Genomic DNA, 16,279 nt, shown 5'->3' with positions numbered 1-16,279 from the left:
ACAATCTTGCAGTCTTCAGGCATATACGGATATAACACATACGAGGCATAACGACCTCAGCAGAACTTATCATAAAGAAGAAATGTCATCTGTTAAAACGTTAGATTTACTTCCTCGTTATATATACATGTCTTACAGTAGTGCAATAGACATTGAGTTGTTTAATTAGATCAGTTACGTATTCACAGTGGTGACTTGCTCCCACTACGTGTGTGTGTGTCTGTGTGTATGTGTGTGTGTGTGTGTGTGTGTGTGTGTGTGTGTGTGTGTGTGTGTGTGTGTGTGTGTGTGTGTGTGTGTGTGTGTGTGTGTGTGTGTGTGTGTGTGTGTGTGTGTGTGTGTGTGTGTGTGTGTGTGTGTGTGTGTGTGTGTGTGTGTGTGTGTGTGTGTGTGTGTGTGTGTGTGTGTGTGTGTGTGTGTGTGTGTGTGTGTGTGTGTGTGTGTGTGTGTGTGTGTGTGTGTGTGTGTGTGTGTGTGTGTGTGTGTGTGTGTGTGTGTGTGTGTGTGTGTGTGTGTGTGTCACTGTGTGCGTGCGCGCATGTTTGTATGTTCGTGCATGCCTGCATATGCGTTTATGTGCATGTGCGCCCATACACCTGTGTCCTGTACTCTGCCTCCATGACAGGTGTACATTGGCACATGGGATGGAGTACCGGTAGCTGTAAAAACACTGCGACCCAACTGTGAACAGCACATCGTCCAAAGCTTCCATCGCGAGGCTTCCATCATGCGGTAAGGCCCAATCCCGAGGCTTGCTTATTTGGCATGTAGCTTTGCCTGGGGATTTCCCCTTGTTGCACCAGATCAGATCCAATACAGCACAGTGCATGCCATGAGGTTTGGTAATCTACTAATCTTGCATCACGACTCATGTCTCAGAGTGTTCACCCTTGAGTGTCACTGTCTGTCTTACCAGAGTGATGGCTTCCTTATGGGCTGGCATGCTTAACCGGGGCGTCACATAGCAGTGAGTAGCGGCGGTACAAGAGGGGAGGGGGGTTGGGGTGTCCCCAGGGCAAAAATTCATTTTCGACCAATAGGGCATGTTTTAGTGCTCTTTCATTGCTCTTTCGGATGAATAGTGCGGACCATGGATGTATCATGGACGAACTGTACTGGTCATACCGTTTGTGCCGTCCCTGCTTACTATATACTGCCAAACCACCATCTTCCCGTTGTTGTGTTTGTCTTTGCAGTCGCCTTCAACACGGCAACATTCTGCCGCTGAGAGCCGTTGCTCTGATGGTGGAGCCTTGCTTTCTTGTGATGGTAGGGAATTGAAGATACCGCACTTACCACTAGCCTAGCAGCCAAAGTCAGTCTAGAATCCTTTTTCTGCACGCAGAATATCTTTCTTCATGTATTGAATCAAATTGATTTGCCGAAACTTGAACCAGGATGGTAACTGCGGAAAAACCTGCCCTACCCGGACGCCCTTGGTGCAGTGGAAACTGTCCTGATATGACAGGATTCCGCTTGATCGATGGATGCGCATTTGATCCACGGCACATTGGTGCATGAAAATTTGTCCGACCAATCCAGGATTTTGCTTTGTACAGGGTCCGGAAAACACAGGTTTTACTGTAGGCATTGTGAAACATTCACCCAAGTTTAGGGTTCACGGATTGGCATGCTAGCGTCGCCAGCTACATCATGCACGTGACAGGCGCGTGCATATACTGTCCCACACAATCGGTCAGTGCTCAAATCGCATTTTCCCATCAATATCACTCACTTTCAACTCTACGGGATTCATTACGGTTGGCTCAAACTGCCTGAATTTTTGAATCCACACGCACGAAAGACGTTCCAAGACTTCCACCGTTCGTATTTTTTCAAACGAGTTCCGGGTTTTCCAGTAACTTTGGCCAAAGTTCGGCTAAAAAAACAGGGGGAGCCGTTGCGTTTCCGTAAAATACTGAACGGTAGAAGGATAGCCAAGGTCGAGAGCAAAACAACAAGCCATTATTTGTCAAAATCGAACAAGAAACGGCTCAGCGCATCTATTTTCCGTGCACGCGCGCGCGTACTTTGGCCGACAAGGCGTGGAGAATTTCTGAAGAAGAAGAATAACAAGAGCAGCAGCGCTCGGAACAGCCGTGCTGGATACTTCCAATCCCGACGATGGAGTCTTTTTCTTTGTATACCCTAGATATCTTGACGTGCCCTAGCTCAGTTTCGGCCTCTTTACAGGAAGAATATTTTCTTCCATGGCATCAGCGGCCAAACAGCAAGAAGAGCAACAGATCGAGATTTGCAGGGCAAACAAAGGATGCGTGCAGCTACATCTAGTCAGGTTCGATGCAGCTGCGCTTTGCCAGAACCTCAGCAGATAAGAAAAGACGACAGAGTGTCTCAGATGGAGCTGGATCTTTCGCCAAGACCGCCACCGCCGCCATCATCAAGTCCAGGTCAGTCAAAAAAATGCAAAGCCCGAGTGAAGTGAAGCCACTGAAGCCAAGGAAAAATTCAAAAAGTACGCTCTCCGGCTAGACTTCGAGTCGATATTAATTTTTTTTACTTCGATAGGCCCTGTCGCGGCCTGTAGCGCGCGTCCATAATCCAAAATGGAGGCGCACGTGACGGGTGCTTTTAGTGGCAAGCCGTGAACCCTAAAGTTAGTCATTGCTATTTTCAACTCTCTGGTAGAACATTATGCCGCTGAAATCTGTGTTTAGAATTGCGTGGTAGATTTCTGCTTGGTGCGGAAGAACTGACACGGTGTGGCTGGTACCCAGAAAAGAGGGTAGCACAGAGATTGCGGCAGTGTAGTAACCGCTTGCTGGCTACATGTGTATTGTGCTGGGCTCCCGTTGATATCATACTCTTGTACATGTAACTCGATTGTTCTTACTGCTCCCAGCTCGGTGCCATCTCCGCACTCAGGCAATTGCCGTTCAGAAAAGACTATTTAACCAGGAGACGACGGAAACACACCTGGACATGATGAAATCAAGACGGTGACTCTTTTCTGCACCGCAACACTCCCCATGCATGCAGCAACAACATGTACACAATACGTACGCAGAATAACGCACTACAACATGGCTGTGAATAACGCACTACAACATGGCTGTGAATAACGCACTACAACATGGCTGTGAATAACGCACTACAACATGGCTGTGAATAACGCACTACAACATGGCTGTGAATAACGCACTACAACATGGCTGTGAATAACGCACTACAACATGGCTGTGAATAACGCACTACAACATGGCTGTGAATAACGCACTACAACATGGCTGTGAATAACGCACTACAACATGGCTGTGAATAACGCACTACAACATGGCTGTGAATAACGCACTACAACATGGCTGTGAATAACGCACTACAACATGGCTGTGAATAACGCACTACAACATGGCTGTGAATAACGCACTACAACATGGCTGTGAATAACGCACTACAACATGGCTGTGAATAACGCACTACAACATGGCTGTGAATAACGCACTACAACATGGCTGTGAATAACGCACTACAACATGGCTGTGAATAACGCACTACAACATGGCTGTGAATAACGCACTACAACATGGCTGTGAATAACGCACTACAACATGGCTGTGAATAACGCACTACAACATGGCTGTGAATAACGCACTACAACATGGCTGTGAATAACGCACTACAACATGGCTGTGAATAACGCACTACAACATGGCTGTGAATAACGCACTACAACATGGCTGTGAATAACGCACTACAACATGGCTGTGAATAACGCACTACAACATGGCTGTGAATAACGCACTACAACATGGCTGTGAATAACGCACTACAACATGGCTGTGAATAACGCACTACAACATGGCTGTGAATAACGCACTACAACATGGCTGTGAATAACGCACTACAACATGGCTGTGAATAACGCACTACAACATGGCTGTGAATAACGCACTACAACATGGCTGTGAATAACGCACTACAACATGGCTGTGAATAACGCACTACAACATGGCTGTGAATAACGCACTACAACATGGCTGTGAATAACGCACTACAACATGGCTGTCTATACCACTGGACTGCTAGGACAGTGGTTGATTTAGCTGACATACCGCTGCTGGTATCAGCTTCCTTTGCCACTACTGTTCTATGACTTTTTTCTGGCTCCGTTTCCGATGCTTTCCACAGGGTGTTCCACACGGTATTTCCAGTTCTTTACAAGTCCTTCCCTCTGCTTATTGTGTATATCCAGGTGTCGTAATCTCTTTCTCTTTCTCTTCCTATCTTTCATCTTCCTGTGTGTGTGTGTGTGTGTGTGTGTGTGTGTGTGTGTGTGTGTGTGTGTGTGTGTGTGTGTGTATGAATGCGTCTGCAGGAGTTGATGTCAGCCCCGTTTCTTGCTCAGCTCAATGACGGTATGATCAACACAGTCAAGTTGCAGCTGTCGCGTGTGTTGGAGGTGGCGCAGGGCATGGAATTCATGCACGCAAAGAACATCATCCATTGTGACCTGGCCGCACGTAATATATCCTCACATTCCTCCCTTGCTGCTGCTTCTGCTGCTGCTGCTGCTGCTGCTGTTGCTGTTGCTCGATATACTAACGTGTATTGTTTGCTGCTGTAGTGGTGGCATTCCTAGTCAGCCTAGGTGGTTGTTGCCGTATGGCGAGGATAACCAGGTTCATATCCCTAGTGTAAGATTTCCGTCTTTTGAACGCCTAGATTTAGCAAAGAACCAGAAAGTGATGGTAAACTGCCCGTAAAGGGATAAAACATGTTGTGCATAAGTAGTGCCAATGACATAATTGATGCCTCACATCTCCTGATCACAGTTTTGCTCCAGTCGGACAAATTCACCGAACTAATTAGTTCTTGACTCTATTGAAATACTGCTGTGTTCTCGCCTAATCGTACAATTGTATAGTCCTTGACTGTGGTCGCTGAATACATCCTGATAGATCGCAAGGGAGGACTGCGCATAGCCGACTTCGGCCTGGCTCGGGAGTGTGAGTCGGGCTCGTGTCCAGCTTCCGTCAACGACCGTGTATTCCCGATCCGCTGGACATCGCCAGAAGTACTAGCCACCGGACAGCGGTCCAAACCAGCCGACATCTGGTGAGTGCTTTAGAGACATGTGCTTGTGTGTGCCTGTGTGTCTGTTACATGCCCCCAACTACTGGTGGTTTCTGTTTAGGGATAGTCGCAAAAGTGTTTGTCGTCCCTGAAACAAACATCTTTCCTTTCGTACCCCCCCCCCCCCCCCCCCCTGAAATGAACGCAGCTTGCTATGTTGGATGACGAAAATCGCATGCATGTACATGTCATATGTACAGTGTCGGTCGACTTGTGATTTTGGCTCCCCCCCCCCCCCCCCCCCCCCGCCGAATGATGTTCGTTTCAGGGGTGACAAAAAAACTGTTGCGACAACCCCTTAGATCAATCAGATAGCTATGGTCTCTGGTAATAAGGCAGCATTGCCTGTGTACTTAATAACAGATTAAAATAAGGTAATACGGCGACAATCTCCAGGCTGCTAGCCAACATTGACCGTGGGGTCTCATCCGGGAGTTGGAGCCGGCCGGAGCTATAAAAGTCTTGTCTGCTGCAGCAAAAATGCGGGATGTGTACCGGTAAAGATTATGCGAATATTCTCCGCTGGGGACACTACATCACACTGATATTGTTGAAGTGGGTTAACCCTTTGTGGACGGACTGTACGAGTTTCGATCTAATAAGATCGAAACTTGAAACGCGGATTTTTCTGGGCGCACCGCACGTTTTCGGCGATATTTTTTACACAAATCGAAAGACGAAATCCATATCTTTCCAATGGTGCTAAATTCGCCGGGGGTCCCTAGTCAAAATGTTAACCAAATCGGCCGCGCAAGAAGAAAAATTGAGAGCTTGCGCGAGCATGCAGAACTAAAATTGCAGTACGAGTACTGTCATGGCACGACGCGGAAACGTCCTCCGCATGGATGCAGACGATGCCATCGGCATGATTCTGAACTGGAACTCTGACGAGGACAGTTCTGACGACCCACTTGACGAGTCTGATGACGACGAGTTCGAAGTGGACAGTGATAGTGATGATGATATCCCAGAAATTCAAGAAAACTATTTATCTGATGGATTTGCTGATACTGCTAGAGAGCGGCGGCGAGGATGATGATGGTGGACAGCTTATCCTATCTACTTTCCGAAAATGTATGGTGTTGTATTGGCTAATGTACAGTCTGTATCGGCTATAGCGTACCCTTTTGATTTCCGTGATTTTATCACTATAACCGATGCATCACTATTGCGATACGATCAATTTCTTTTCTTTTTTCGATCGATACATGAAAGGCAAGGAAATACTTCCAACATGGCGTTTTGACAAATGAGTATGCTGCATAGTTGACAGTGCCCGCATTTCCATAAAAAATTCTGTTATGTACATGTACATGTATCACTATAAAATTAAGCAACGTGAAGAAAGTAAAAAAATAGGGCCTTTGATATTATTGCTACATGTATTTTTTTAAAGTGATCACTATAGCCGATAATAGTATAGTGTGTTCTGCATGTTTTGATTCTTTGTTGCCATCATAATATCCGATATATCATTACATCCGATAATATTGGTTATAGTGATATTTTTACTGGATGAAATACGTTTTGCTTTTGATATTTCGTACCAATATCACTGTAGCCGATATATTCTTATATCCGGTCACTCTATAGCCGATACAGACTGTACACCGATTTCGAGTTATTACTGATTTTCACATGTCGCTTCTTTCCTGTACAAATTTGGCAGTCCATAAAGGGTTAATTTAAAAAAAATGATATCAGAAGTGGGATTATTGTTGAATTGAGGTGGGTATGTGTAAAAAAAGACGTTGATGTCAGAAGTGGGATTCAAACCCACGCCTACAGAAGTAGACTGCGACCTGAACGCAGCGCCTTAGACCACTCGGCCATCCTGACCTGCACAAAGGCCACCCTGGTGGGGCAGTATCCGTCATGCACACAGACTACCCGGTATACCTGGCCTGGTGGGGCAGTACTATAGTCCATTCATCGGAAACTGGCCCGCTGGCTTTTGAAAGTCCGATTTGGGCCGGATTGAGGATCAAAAACCCACTTAAAATATCAAAAATCTGGGTTTTGGATCTGCTTCTCAACACATTTTGCCATGGCATACCTGTCCCAATTTTGTAAAACCTGGCTGAATTTCTATTTCCCTGTTCTTGGACTTTTCTGGCCTCAAATGTGGCTAGGAGTAATTGCACGGGTCACACAATGCAGGATGTACTGTTGTTTTCACGATATCTACAGCTATGTACAGGAGACATCAAAAAGTTAGGGTGCCAGTTTCCAATGAATGGACTGTAGGGAGGTTTAGTCCAACGTAATCCGTGGGTACTTTACGTGTGTGTACCACGTGATACTTGTAGTGGATGCACATCCCACTGTTTGTCATTGTATCCTTTTATGTAACATGTATGCATTCATCCGGCCGCGCTGTGCGACATGCCAGTTGTACCGTACGCACTTTAGCTGTACTTGCCTGCCTGGCTTTTCCTTTGATCTCTCTGCCGTTCTCTGTATTCCCACACACTTGTGATTTGTAGTAACGAAGCTAGTTACAAGATGTCTTTGGTGCGTTTGTAGAACCACTACATGGTGTCAGAAGTGGTTTTCCTGTAGTCTTTGGCCTCGTGAGCGGTGATGGCTCGTTTCAACCCTCCAGCGCCTTTCGACTTCAGCTCACCGGACCAGTGGCCCGCGTGGAAACTCCGTTTCACCCGTTTTCGTGCCGCCACCAAACTGAGTTCCGACCCGGGAGAAACTCAGGTGGCCACTTTGTTGTATGCTCTCGGACCCAACGCCGACTCCTTGTTCGAGTACCAACTCGGACTATCCGAGGACGACAAGAAGAAATATGACGAGGTCGTCAGTGCTTTCGACACGTACTTCCGCCCCTCTACCAATGTTGTTCATGAACGAGCTAAATTTGAACAGCTTGTACAACAACCCGGCCAGACCGTAGAGGAGTTTGTCCGTGCTCTGTACAAAGCTGCAGAGTATTGTGAGTTTGCTGGCACGAAGGATGAGCGTATCAGAGACCGCTTCGTCGCCCACATGCTGGACAAGCGGGTGAGTCGGGAGCTGCAGATGAAAGACAAGAGCGAGCAAACTCTCGCCAAAGTTGTTGCGTTCGCACGGCACGCCGAAACTGTCCAGCAACAGGTTGCAGCCCAATCGCGCAGTGGCTTGGCCGCCGCCAGCTCGATTTCAGACGATGATGCCTCAGCCTCAGCTGTCCAGTCGCACCATGGTGGTCGATCTATGCCGAAGAGCAGACCGCATGGTAGCTACAAATCTGCAGCAACGCCGCCTGCGACCGAATCGAAGTGCCCGAACTGTGGTGGAAGCCACCACTCGCAACGCGATCAGTGCCCAGCCAGAGGCCAGTGCTGCAAAGCCTGTGGCAAGCGCAACCACTTCGCGCGAGTTTGCCGATCGAAACCGTCCACCTCTGCCGTCACGAACGACTCTCCGGACTCTCTATTTGTTGGCCACACGACGTGCGCACAAAGTGTAAGTGATTCACCCTGGTTGGCAGATCTAGCTATCGGAAAGAGTGTAGTCCAGTTCAAGCTAGATACTGGAGCTGATGTCTCTACCATGTCCGTGCAATCATACAATACACTGCAGCCCAAGCCGTCCTTAGCTGCTACTAGTGCCCAGCTGAGAGGAGCGAATGACCAGACTATGCAGGTCCTGGGTGTATTTGAGGCTCACTGCTCCTTTCAATCTCAGTCCACTACCATACCCATCTTTGTTCTAGATGGTGCCAGCACTAGCCTGCTCAGCCGATCTGCGTGCACAGCACTGGGTCTAGTCCAGCGTCTGGCTGAAGTGCAAGGTCCAGTCCCACTCGTACAGTGTATGGTTGGTCCTGCTGCGCAGATTCACTTAACTTCCGACGCCACACCGTATCACTGCCTGACAGCTCGCAGAGTTCCTCATCACCTGTATTCGAAAGTACGTGAAGAACTGCACCGCATGGAAGATGGCGACATCATTGCGCGTGTCGACGAACCCACAGACTGGTGTTCGCCTATGGTGCCCGTCCTCAAACCTAACGGCAAGGTACGCATCTGTGTCGACCTGAAGCGTCTTAATGCGTCTGTCAAGCGGGAGACATTTCAGCTGCCAACGTTAGAAGATGCCCTGTCTTCACTGGCCGGAGCGACTGTGTTCACGACATTGGACACTGCTAACGGATTCTGGCAAGTCCCACTCAGTCCCGACTCTGCCCGTTTGACCACCTTCATCACGCCGTTCGGCAGGTTCTACTTCAAGCGACTGCCATTCGGCATCACATCAGCACCTGAGATTTTCCAGAAGCGTCTCACCAACCTTCTGGACCAGCTCCCCGGCGTGTTCGTCTACATGGACGATATCATTGTCTCTGGCCGTACGCGAGAAGAACACGACCGTAACCTAGCTGCCGTACTAGACATCCTGCAGAAAGCCAACGTCACGCTGAACATGACGAAATGTCACAAGCGTCAGGCCGAAGTGAAGTTCCTTGGTCACATCTTCTCCGCCAAAGGTCTCCACCCTGACCCAGCGAGAGTGTCCAGCGTCGCTAATCTGAAGCCGCCCAAGAACGTCACGGAACTGAAGCGCATTCTCGGCATGTTCGCGTTCATGTCACGCTTCATTCCCAATCTCTCGGAAGTCAGCGCTCCACTGCGTCTTCTACTGGGGCATGACACCGCATGGGAGTGGTCTGCTACACAACAACAGGCCCTGGACAAGCTCAAACAGCTTGCAACCAATGCGCCCTGCCTCACGTTCTTCGACCCAACCAAGCCCACGGTCATCAGCGCTGATGCCAGCAGTTACGGCTTGGGAGCTGTCCTATTGCAGGAGCATGACGACGGAATGCGCCCCATTGCATTTGCCTCACGCAGCCTCACCACTACTGAGCAACAGTACGCGCAGATCGAGAAGGAGTGCTTGGCTGTTGTCTGGGCTTGTGAGCGATTCCACGGCTACATTTACGGCAACTCATCCCTCACTGTCCAGACGGATCACAAACCACTCATCCCGCTGATCAATACGCGTGATTTGAACCGTGTCCCGATGCGATGTCAACGCCTCCTGATGCGCCTGCTCACGTACAATCCAGCCGCCGTGTATGTCCCTGGCAAAGAGCTAGTTGTTGCCGATGCTCTGTCTCGCGCTCCGCTCGCCTGTGACGACACGCCTAGTCTCCAAGACGAGATCAGCATCAACCTCGCATCTTACATCGGCGAGATCGTGTCGGATGGTAAAGCCCGTGACATTGCTGACGCCACCACACAAGATGAGACGCTCAAGCAAGTCCTCCACTTTGTCCAACACGGATGGCCGTGCAACCCACGTGATGTCGACGACACTGTGCGCCCATACTTCCATGAACGCCAGTTACTGTCCTGTGAGCAAGGTGTGCTGTACCATGGCTTCCGCATTGTCATGCCACCCTCTCTGCAGCCTGAGATGCTCGAGAAGCTCCACGAGGGACATCAAGGTGCAACGAAGTGCAAGTCTCGCGCCCGCCATTCCATTTGGTGGCCAGGCTTGTCAAGGCAAATCGACACGATGGTCGCTACGTGTGAAGTGTGCACCAAACACCGCGTCCAGTCGACCGAACCACTGCAACCCGTCCAACGCCCAACACTGCCGTGGCACACGGTTGGTGCAGATCTGATGGAATTCAACGGCACGACTTACCTCGTCATTGTTGACTATCTCTCGCGTTACCTCGATGTCGTACCGCTGACTGCCACAACCTCGATTGCTGTCATCAAGCATCTGCACCGCATCTGTGCCGAGCATGGTTTCCCGTCCACCTTGGTTACAGACAACGGTCCTCAGTTTGCCAGCGAAGCGTTTACTGAGTTCTGCACAGCAAACGACATCACCCATCGCACTTCCAGTCCACATTATCCTCAGTCGAATGGCGAAGCGGAACGTGCAGTTCGCACCGCCAAGAATCTCCTGCGGAAGGCCGAAAGCCTGCAAGATGCACTCTTGGCTTACCGCACGACACCGCTGAGCAACGGCTATGCCCCATGTCAGCTGTTGTATGGCCGCCAGCTCCGTACCGGTCTACCTGCAACGACTGAACAGCTGGAACCGAAATGGCCTGATCTCCCTAGTATTCTGGAATCGGAAACTCAGTCCCAGGAACAGCAGAAGTTGCACTACGACCAACGGCATGCAGCTAAGCCTCTCGCGACTCTACAGCTTCATGACCGTGTATTCATCACCGATCTCGAACGGGAGGGCAAGATAGTAGAGCAAGTGTCCAATCGTTCTTACCTCGTTGAGTCTGGTCACTCTACTGTTCGCCGCAATCGTCGTCACTTGATCCGACTGCCACTGCTAGAAGCAGAGAAGCCGACAGTCGAGGTTGAGTACGGTGGCACAGCAGCTGATCCAGTCCGTCGCTCTGCTAGAGCTCCTCAGCCTGTCAACCGCCTCATTGAATCATGCTAATTCAGCAACGTGCCGAGACGTATCTGCCGTCGTCTCTGCACATCACTCTTTCACTGCAACTTGTTCTACAAACAATACCTACATTATCGAATAGTCTTTGGACTCCTCATCTTCTCTATTATAGCCTGTTTAATCTCAGAGGGGAGATGTAGTGGATGCACATCCCACTGTTTGTCATTGTATCCTTTTATGTAACATGTATGCATTCATCCGGCCGCGCTGTGCGACATGCCAGTTGTACCGTACGCACTTTAGCTGTACTTGCCTGCCTGGCTTTTCCTTTGATCTCTCTGCCGTTCTCTGTATTCCCACACACTTGTGATTTGTAGTAACGAAGCTAGTTACAAGATGTCTTTGGTGCGTTTGTAGAACCACTACACTACTCAGTGACCCACGTACAGACGTTTTCTGAGTCACGACATACCGTGTATGGAGGCTCACCCACGTTCCGCCAGAACGTGGGTGAAAATCAGAATGGAGCGCATTGTGCGAGCTGTGAGGGTGCTCAGCTGAAGAAGTTTCCGAAGCACGAAATCAAAATATTCTATGAGCTTCTTAGGCCCGGGTAGCTTCGTCTTTGACCAGGTTTGGGCCTTTCGCTTCATGCTTTTGTTTGTTCCGTGTGACTAAACACAACATTGCAACGTAGGTGCCCTTCATCCACTTTACGTGGATCACCCACGTACGCGTTTCCGTTACGTGGGAACTAAACCTCCCTACTATCCGTGATCTTCAGACATACACTGCTGGCAACTGAAATCCGACCCCTGAGCGGTGCGCTCACATCGCAAAGACCCAACACGGGATTGTAAAACTACGAAGTAGAGACCGCTAGAATGTGAACTCACCGCTCAGGGGTCGGATTTCAGTTGCCTGCACTGTACTGTGCTAAGGGTGCATTTGCCGTTTCTCTACCTGTAGAGAAAGCTCTACGTGTTAAAATCCCGTACGGTTCAGGACTGTGTTTTCCGGCCACTCCTAAGTGCACAAACGCTGTCCTACGGTATTTAGTATTTTTCACAATAATTATGTACGTGTAATGTTTCTCTTCCCTATGGAGTTTTGTACAACTCTTTGATCTTGCTGGAGATCCCATACCTCTACCAACTTCTAGCAACCTCTACCAGCTTCAAACCTGGTAGAGCCGGTAGGGAAACGTAGAAATCTACTCTTTTGAGTAGAAAAAAGGAACCCATCGAAGTAGTTAGTGTTGAAACGATCTCACCGGGTACTCGTTAGCTCGCTCGCCAGAAACTCGGCTCGTTTGTGCGGCCAGCTCGTTTGCACTAACGAACACCGTACACCGTACTCCGTACACATGGCAGTACATGTCGACCGGGGAGTCGAAAAATATTTTACGACTCTCTGGTCGATCGAGAGTCCAGTCCCGCGCAAAGTGAAAATCACTCGCAGCTAATTACAGTGACTGTATGCCTGCACGACACTTGAGTTGTTTCAGTTGTCGTTGTAGTTTTGGTGGACTCTACTGATGTCTTGTTCCACATCTGCTGACCTGTCGCAGGATATGCTTGGGTCACCTCTCCATTTGAGTGAAAGTTACGCTCAGTTACGCTCAGTCGTTTGGAAGTTTTCTCCCGCGATGCAGCGAAGACCAGGGCTACTTGCTATCTTTGCAAAACGGTTTATTCTTACAAAGGCTACTCAACGACGGCGCTGAAAAGACATCTCGACACAAAACAGCAGTCCGAAGTGAAGCAGCAGCAACCCCAAATGCCGGCGGTGATAATTTGAACCAGCTGAAAAAATCGAACTTGGAAAAAATATATTCAAAAAATCATATTTGCCCCATCCATGAAACTCGTTAGCTCGCTCGATAGCTTGCTCGTTAGTGGAACTGATCGCTCGTTTGTTATAGATACGCTCGTTTCAACACTAGAAGTAGTTTCTACCCAAATAACCCGTAGATCAAACACTGACGCCCCCTATGAGGCTACCGGTATGTTATGTTCTCTTGGCACAACCTGTTCCCGCCTATGATTTCAATTTAAAAAAATCTTAAAAAAGATGTTGATGTCAGAAGTGGGATTCGAACCCACGCCTACAGAAGTAGACTGCGACCTGAACGCAGCGCCTTAGACCACTCGGCCATCCTGACACGCACACAGACTTCCCAGTAGCGGTGTCCTTCGGACATGTACACTACTGTTCAATGAAATCCAGTCATGTCACTCAAGTACGTGCCGGGCGTTGCGCAGCCCTAGACCTGCAAACACTGGGCTGCGGAATGGCGCAAGGCACAAACTTAAGAGACCCGACTGGATTTCATTGAGCAGCACAGTAGTTGACAGCCAGCAGTGTGTAACTAAGGCCACACCATTTTTTCTATGTTTCGCGTCCCCCGCACGCGTGTATTTCACAGCCGGAGTTAAAAAAATGTGAACATGACGGTACTCAGCTCACATGCATGTACCTGTTACATTGTGTGTAAGCTGGGCTGCGGGCCACGCAATCATCATGCCGCCCGTGTCCGGACCACAAGCATGGCAGAAGCGTGCCTTCCCATCCAGCTAATAATGCTGACACGGTTTGGCCAGTTGTTACCACTCGCGTGCAATAAACTTACTTTGCGACATTCATTGTGTTGAAATGAACACCTCATGTATGATACGCAATTGTGAATTAATATACATAAACTAGTACTAACATGAACAGTGAGTGCCGGGTCTTCAGCTCCACTGTACAAAATGCAATGCACGTACAGTGTCTTTTTTCGATGGCTTTTTTATTTTTTTCACCCGCCCTCATTCATTGCATCGAATATTTAAGGGTGGCGCGAAACAGAACAAAAAATCCTTAAAAAAAGATGCGGATGTCAGAAGTGGGATTCGAACCCACGCCTACAGAAGTAGACTGCGACCTGAACGCAGCGCCTTAGACCACTCGGCCATCCTGACATGCACACTGACCTCCTAGTAGCGGTGTCCTTCGCACATGTACACTACTGTGCAAGGAAATCCAGTCATGTCACTCAAATACGCGCCGGGCATTGCGCAGTCCTAGGGGGCGTTCGTTTTTGATCTACACGTTTGGGTGGAAACTACTTCTTTCGGAAGAGGTGTTGGTTCTTTTCTACTCAAAAGGGTAGATTCTACTTTCCTCTACCGGCTCTACCAGGAAAAAGTTGGCAGAAGCCGGTAGAAGTTGGTAGAGCTGCGGGATTTCTAGCAAGATCAAGGATTTGTACACAACTCCATACATAAGAGAAACATTTCAGGTACATAATTATCGTGTTAACTACTAAATCCGGTAGAACAGCGTTCGTGCACTTACCTCTACCATCTACCTCTATCGGTAGAGTGACTCTACTCTACTCTACCAGGTAGCTAAAAACAAACGCAGCCCTTTACCTGCGAACACTGGGCTACGAAATGGTGCAAGGCGCAAACTTGAATGAAGCAACTGGATTTCATTGAGGAGCACTGTAGTTGACAGCCAGCATGCAATAGGGAGGTTTCGCTCTATGTCATTACGTATGAAAATCCGTATGTCGTACGCGCTGGGGAGCGAGGGCAACTTTCATACGTAAATCTCTCTACGGATTTCCGTAGGAAAGCTCTTTCCTACGTTGGGTCCTCCGTAGGACTTTTTGAAATATTTTTCGCATTTTCCTGATTTGTCCATGGCATGCGCGCCGGCAACGTTGAAGCCGCGCGAAACACAAGGTACACACACCGTACACCACGTGCAAAATAAAATGGAAAACGCGGTTTCTGTTCGTGGTGCATGCGGTGGGCGCATGCAGGCAACGTGTCTCCAAAGCAACAACGCTTGTTTAGCAGTCGTGGAGAAATCACGTAGAGCGAAACCCAACAGCTCTGATTTTTACGTATGAAAATTCCGTGCAGTTCCTACGTTATTTCCATACGTAATTCCGAAGAGCGAAACCTACCTATTAAAAAATCTTAAAAAATGTTGATGTCAGAAGTGGGATTCGAACCCACGCCTACAGAAGTAGACTGCGACCTGAACGCAGCGCCTTAGACCACTCGGCCATCCTGACATGCACACTCTACAACAGTTTGGACCTGTTGAAACAGTTCACCTTTTACAGCACCGTGTATCACATGATTGTATTATTAGTGAGAAATCTCTGGATATTGTCTCGTACGTAAAGGCTGGGATGTCTGTTGTTTGGCAGTTCTGGGTACGTGACCGTGTCATGCATTGCTATAGGGTATCTAGTAAAGTGGAATTCTTTAGACGCCCCCCCCCCCCCCCCCACACACACACATACAGACCCCCCCCCCCCCCACACACACACACACACACTGTGCCACGCCAATCTTGCACTTGCTCTGGCGCCCACTCACAACTAGATGGATGTTCTAAAAAACGGCATATGCATGCCATGGGTGCAATTCTGCCAATATGATATGAGAGTGGTCTGCATACTCTGCACAGTATGTATCCCGGTACCAGCACACTCTACATCAGGGAGTAGTAAAGTAATGGTATTTTTACTACTCCCACTGTCACTTACCGTACTTTCCGGAGTATACACCGCACTTTGAACACTCAGATTTTACCCAAAAAGGGGGTGAGGCTTATACTCCGATGATCAAATTCACGGTGATAAATAGGGTAGATGTTTGTATTTCGTGGCAAAAAAAAGTGAGGGTGCGGCTTATACACCAGTGTGGCTTATACTCCAGTGCGGCTTATACACCAGTCCAGCTTATATTCCAGTGCGGCTTATACTCCAGTGCGGCTTACACACCGGAAAATACGGCACATGACGTTGTGCAGCTGTGCT

The 16,279-nt window shown here is 48.7% G+C and overlaps 1 protein-coding gene and 4 non-coding genes across 5 annotated transcripts in view; 1 reads left to right on the top strand and 4 right to left on the bottom strand.

Moving 5' to 3' along the window:
* The window catches only part of LOC135819172 (uncharacterized), a 49,957-nt gene that overhangs the window by 13,186 nt on the left and 20,492 nt on the right, over nt 1–16,279 (top strand). Inside the window, exons 4-7 of the mRNA XM_065332331.1 lie at nt 626–732; nt 1,197–1,269; nt 4,337–4,488; nt 4,912–5,076. Coding sequence (XP_065188403.1) covers nt 626–732; nt 1,197–1,269; nt 4,337–4,488; nt 4,912–5,076 — 497 coding nt within the window. The remainder of the gene's footprint in view (nt 1–625; nt 733–1,196; nt 1,270–4,336; nt 4,489–4,911; nt 5,077–16,279) is intronic.
* Nucleotides 6,850–6,933, bottom strand: Trnal-cag (transfer RNA leucine (anticodon CAG)). Its single transcript has one exon. It is a non-coding gene; the product is annotated as a tRNA-Leu (tRNA).
* Trnal-cag (transfer RNA leucine (anticodon CAG)) lies at nt 13,538–13,621 on the bottom strand. Its single transcript has one exon. It is a non-coding gene; the product is annotated as a tRNA-Leu (tRNA).
* Nucleotides 14,337–14,420, bottom strand: Trnal-cag (transfer RNA leucine (anticodon CAG)). Its single transcript has one exon. It is a non-coding gene; the product is annotated as a tRNA-Leu (tRNA).
* Trnal-cag (transfer RNA leucine (anticodon CAG)) lies at nt 15,443–15,526 on the bottom strand. The gene has a single exon. It is a non-coding gene; the product is annotated as a tRNA-Leu (tRNA).

Source organism: Sycon ciliatum, chromosome 6 (genome assembly GCF_964019385.1).
Source record: "Sycon ciliatum chromosome 6, ocSycCili1.1, whole genome shotgun sequence".
In the NCBI taxonomy this organism is placed as follows: Eukaryota; Metazoa; Porifera; class Calcarea; order Leucosolenida; family Sycettidae; genus Sycon; species Sycon ciliatum.
Note: the sequence above shows the minus strand (reverse complement) of the source record. Positions and strands in the feature narration are given on the sequence as shown.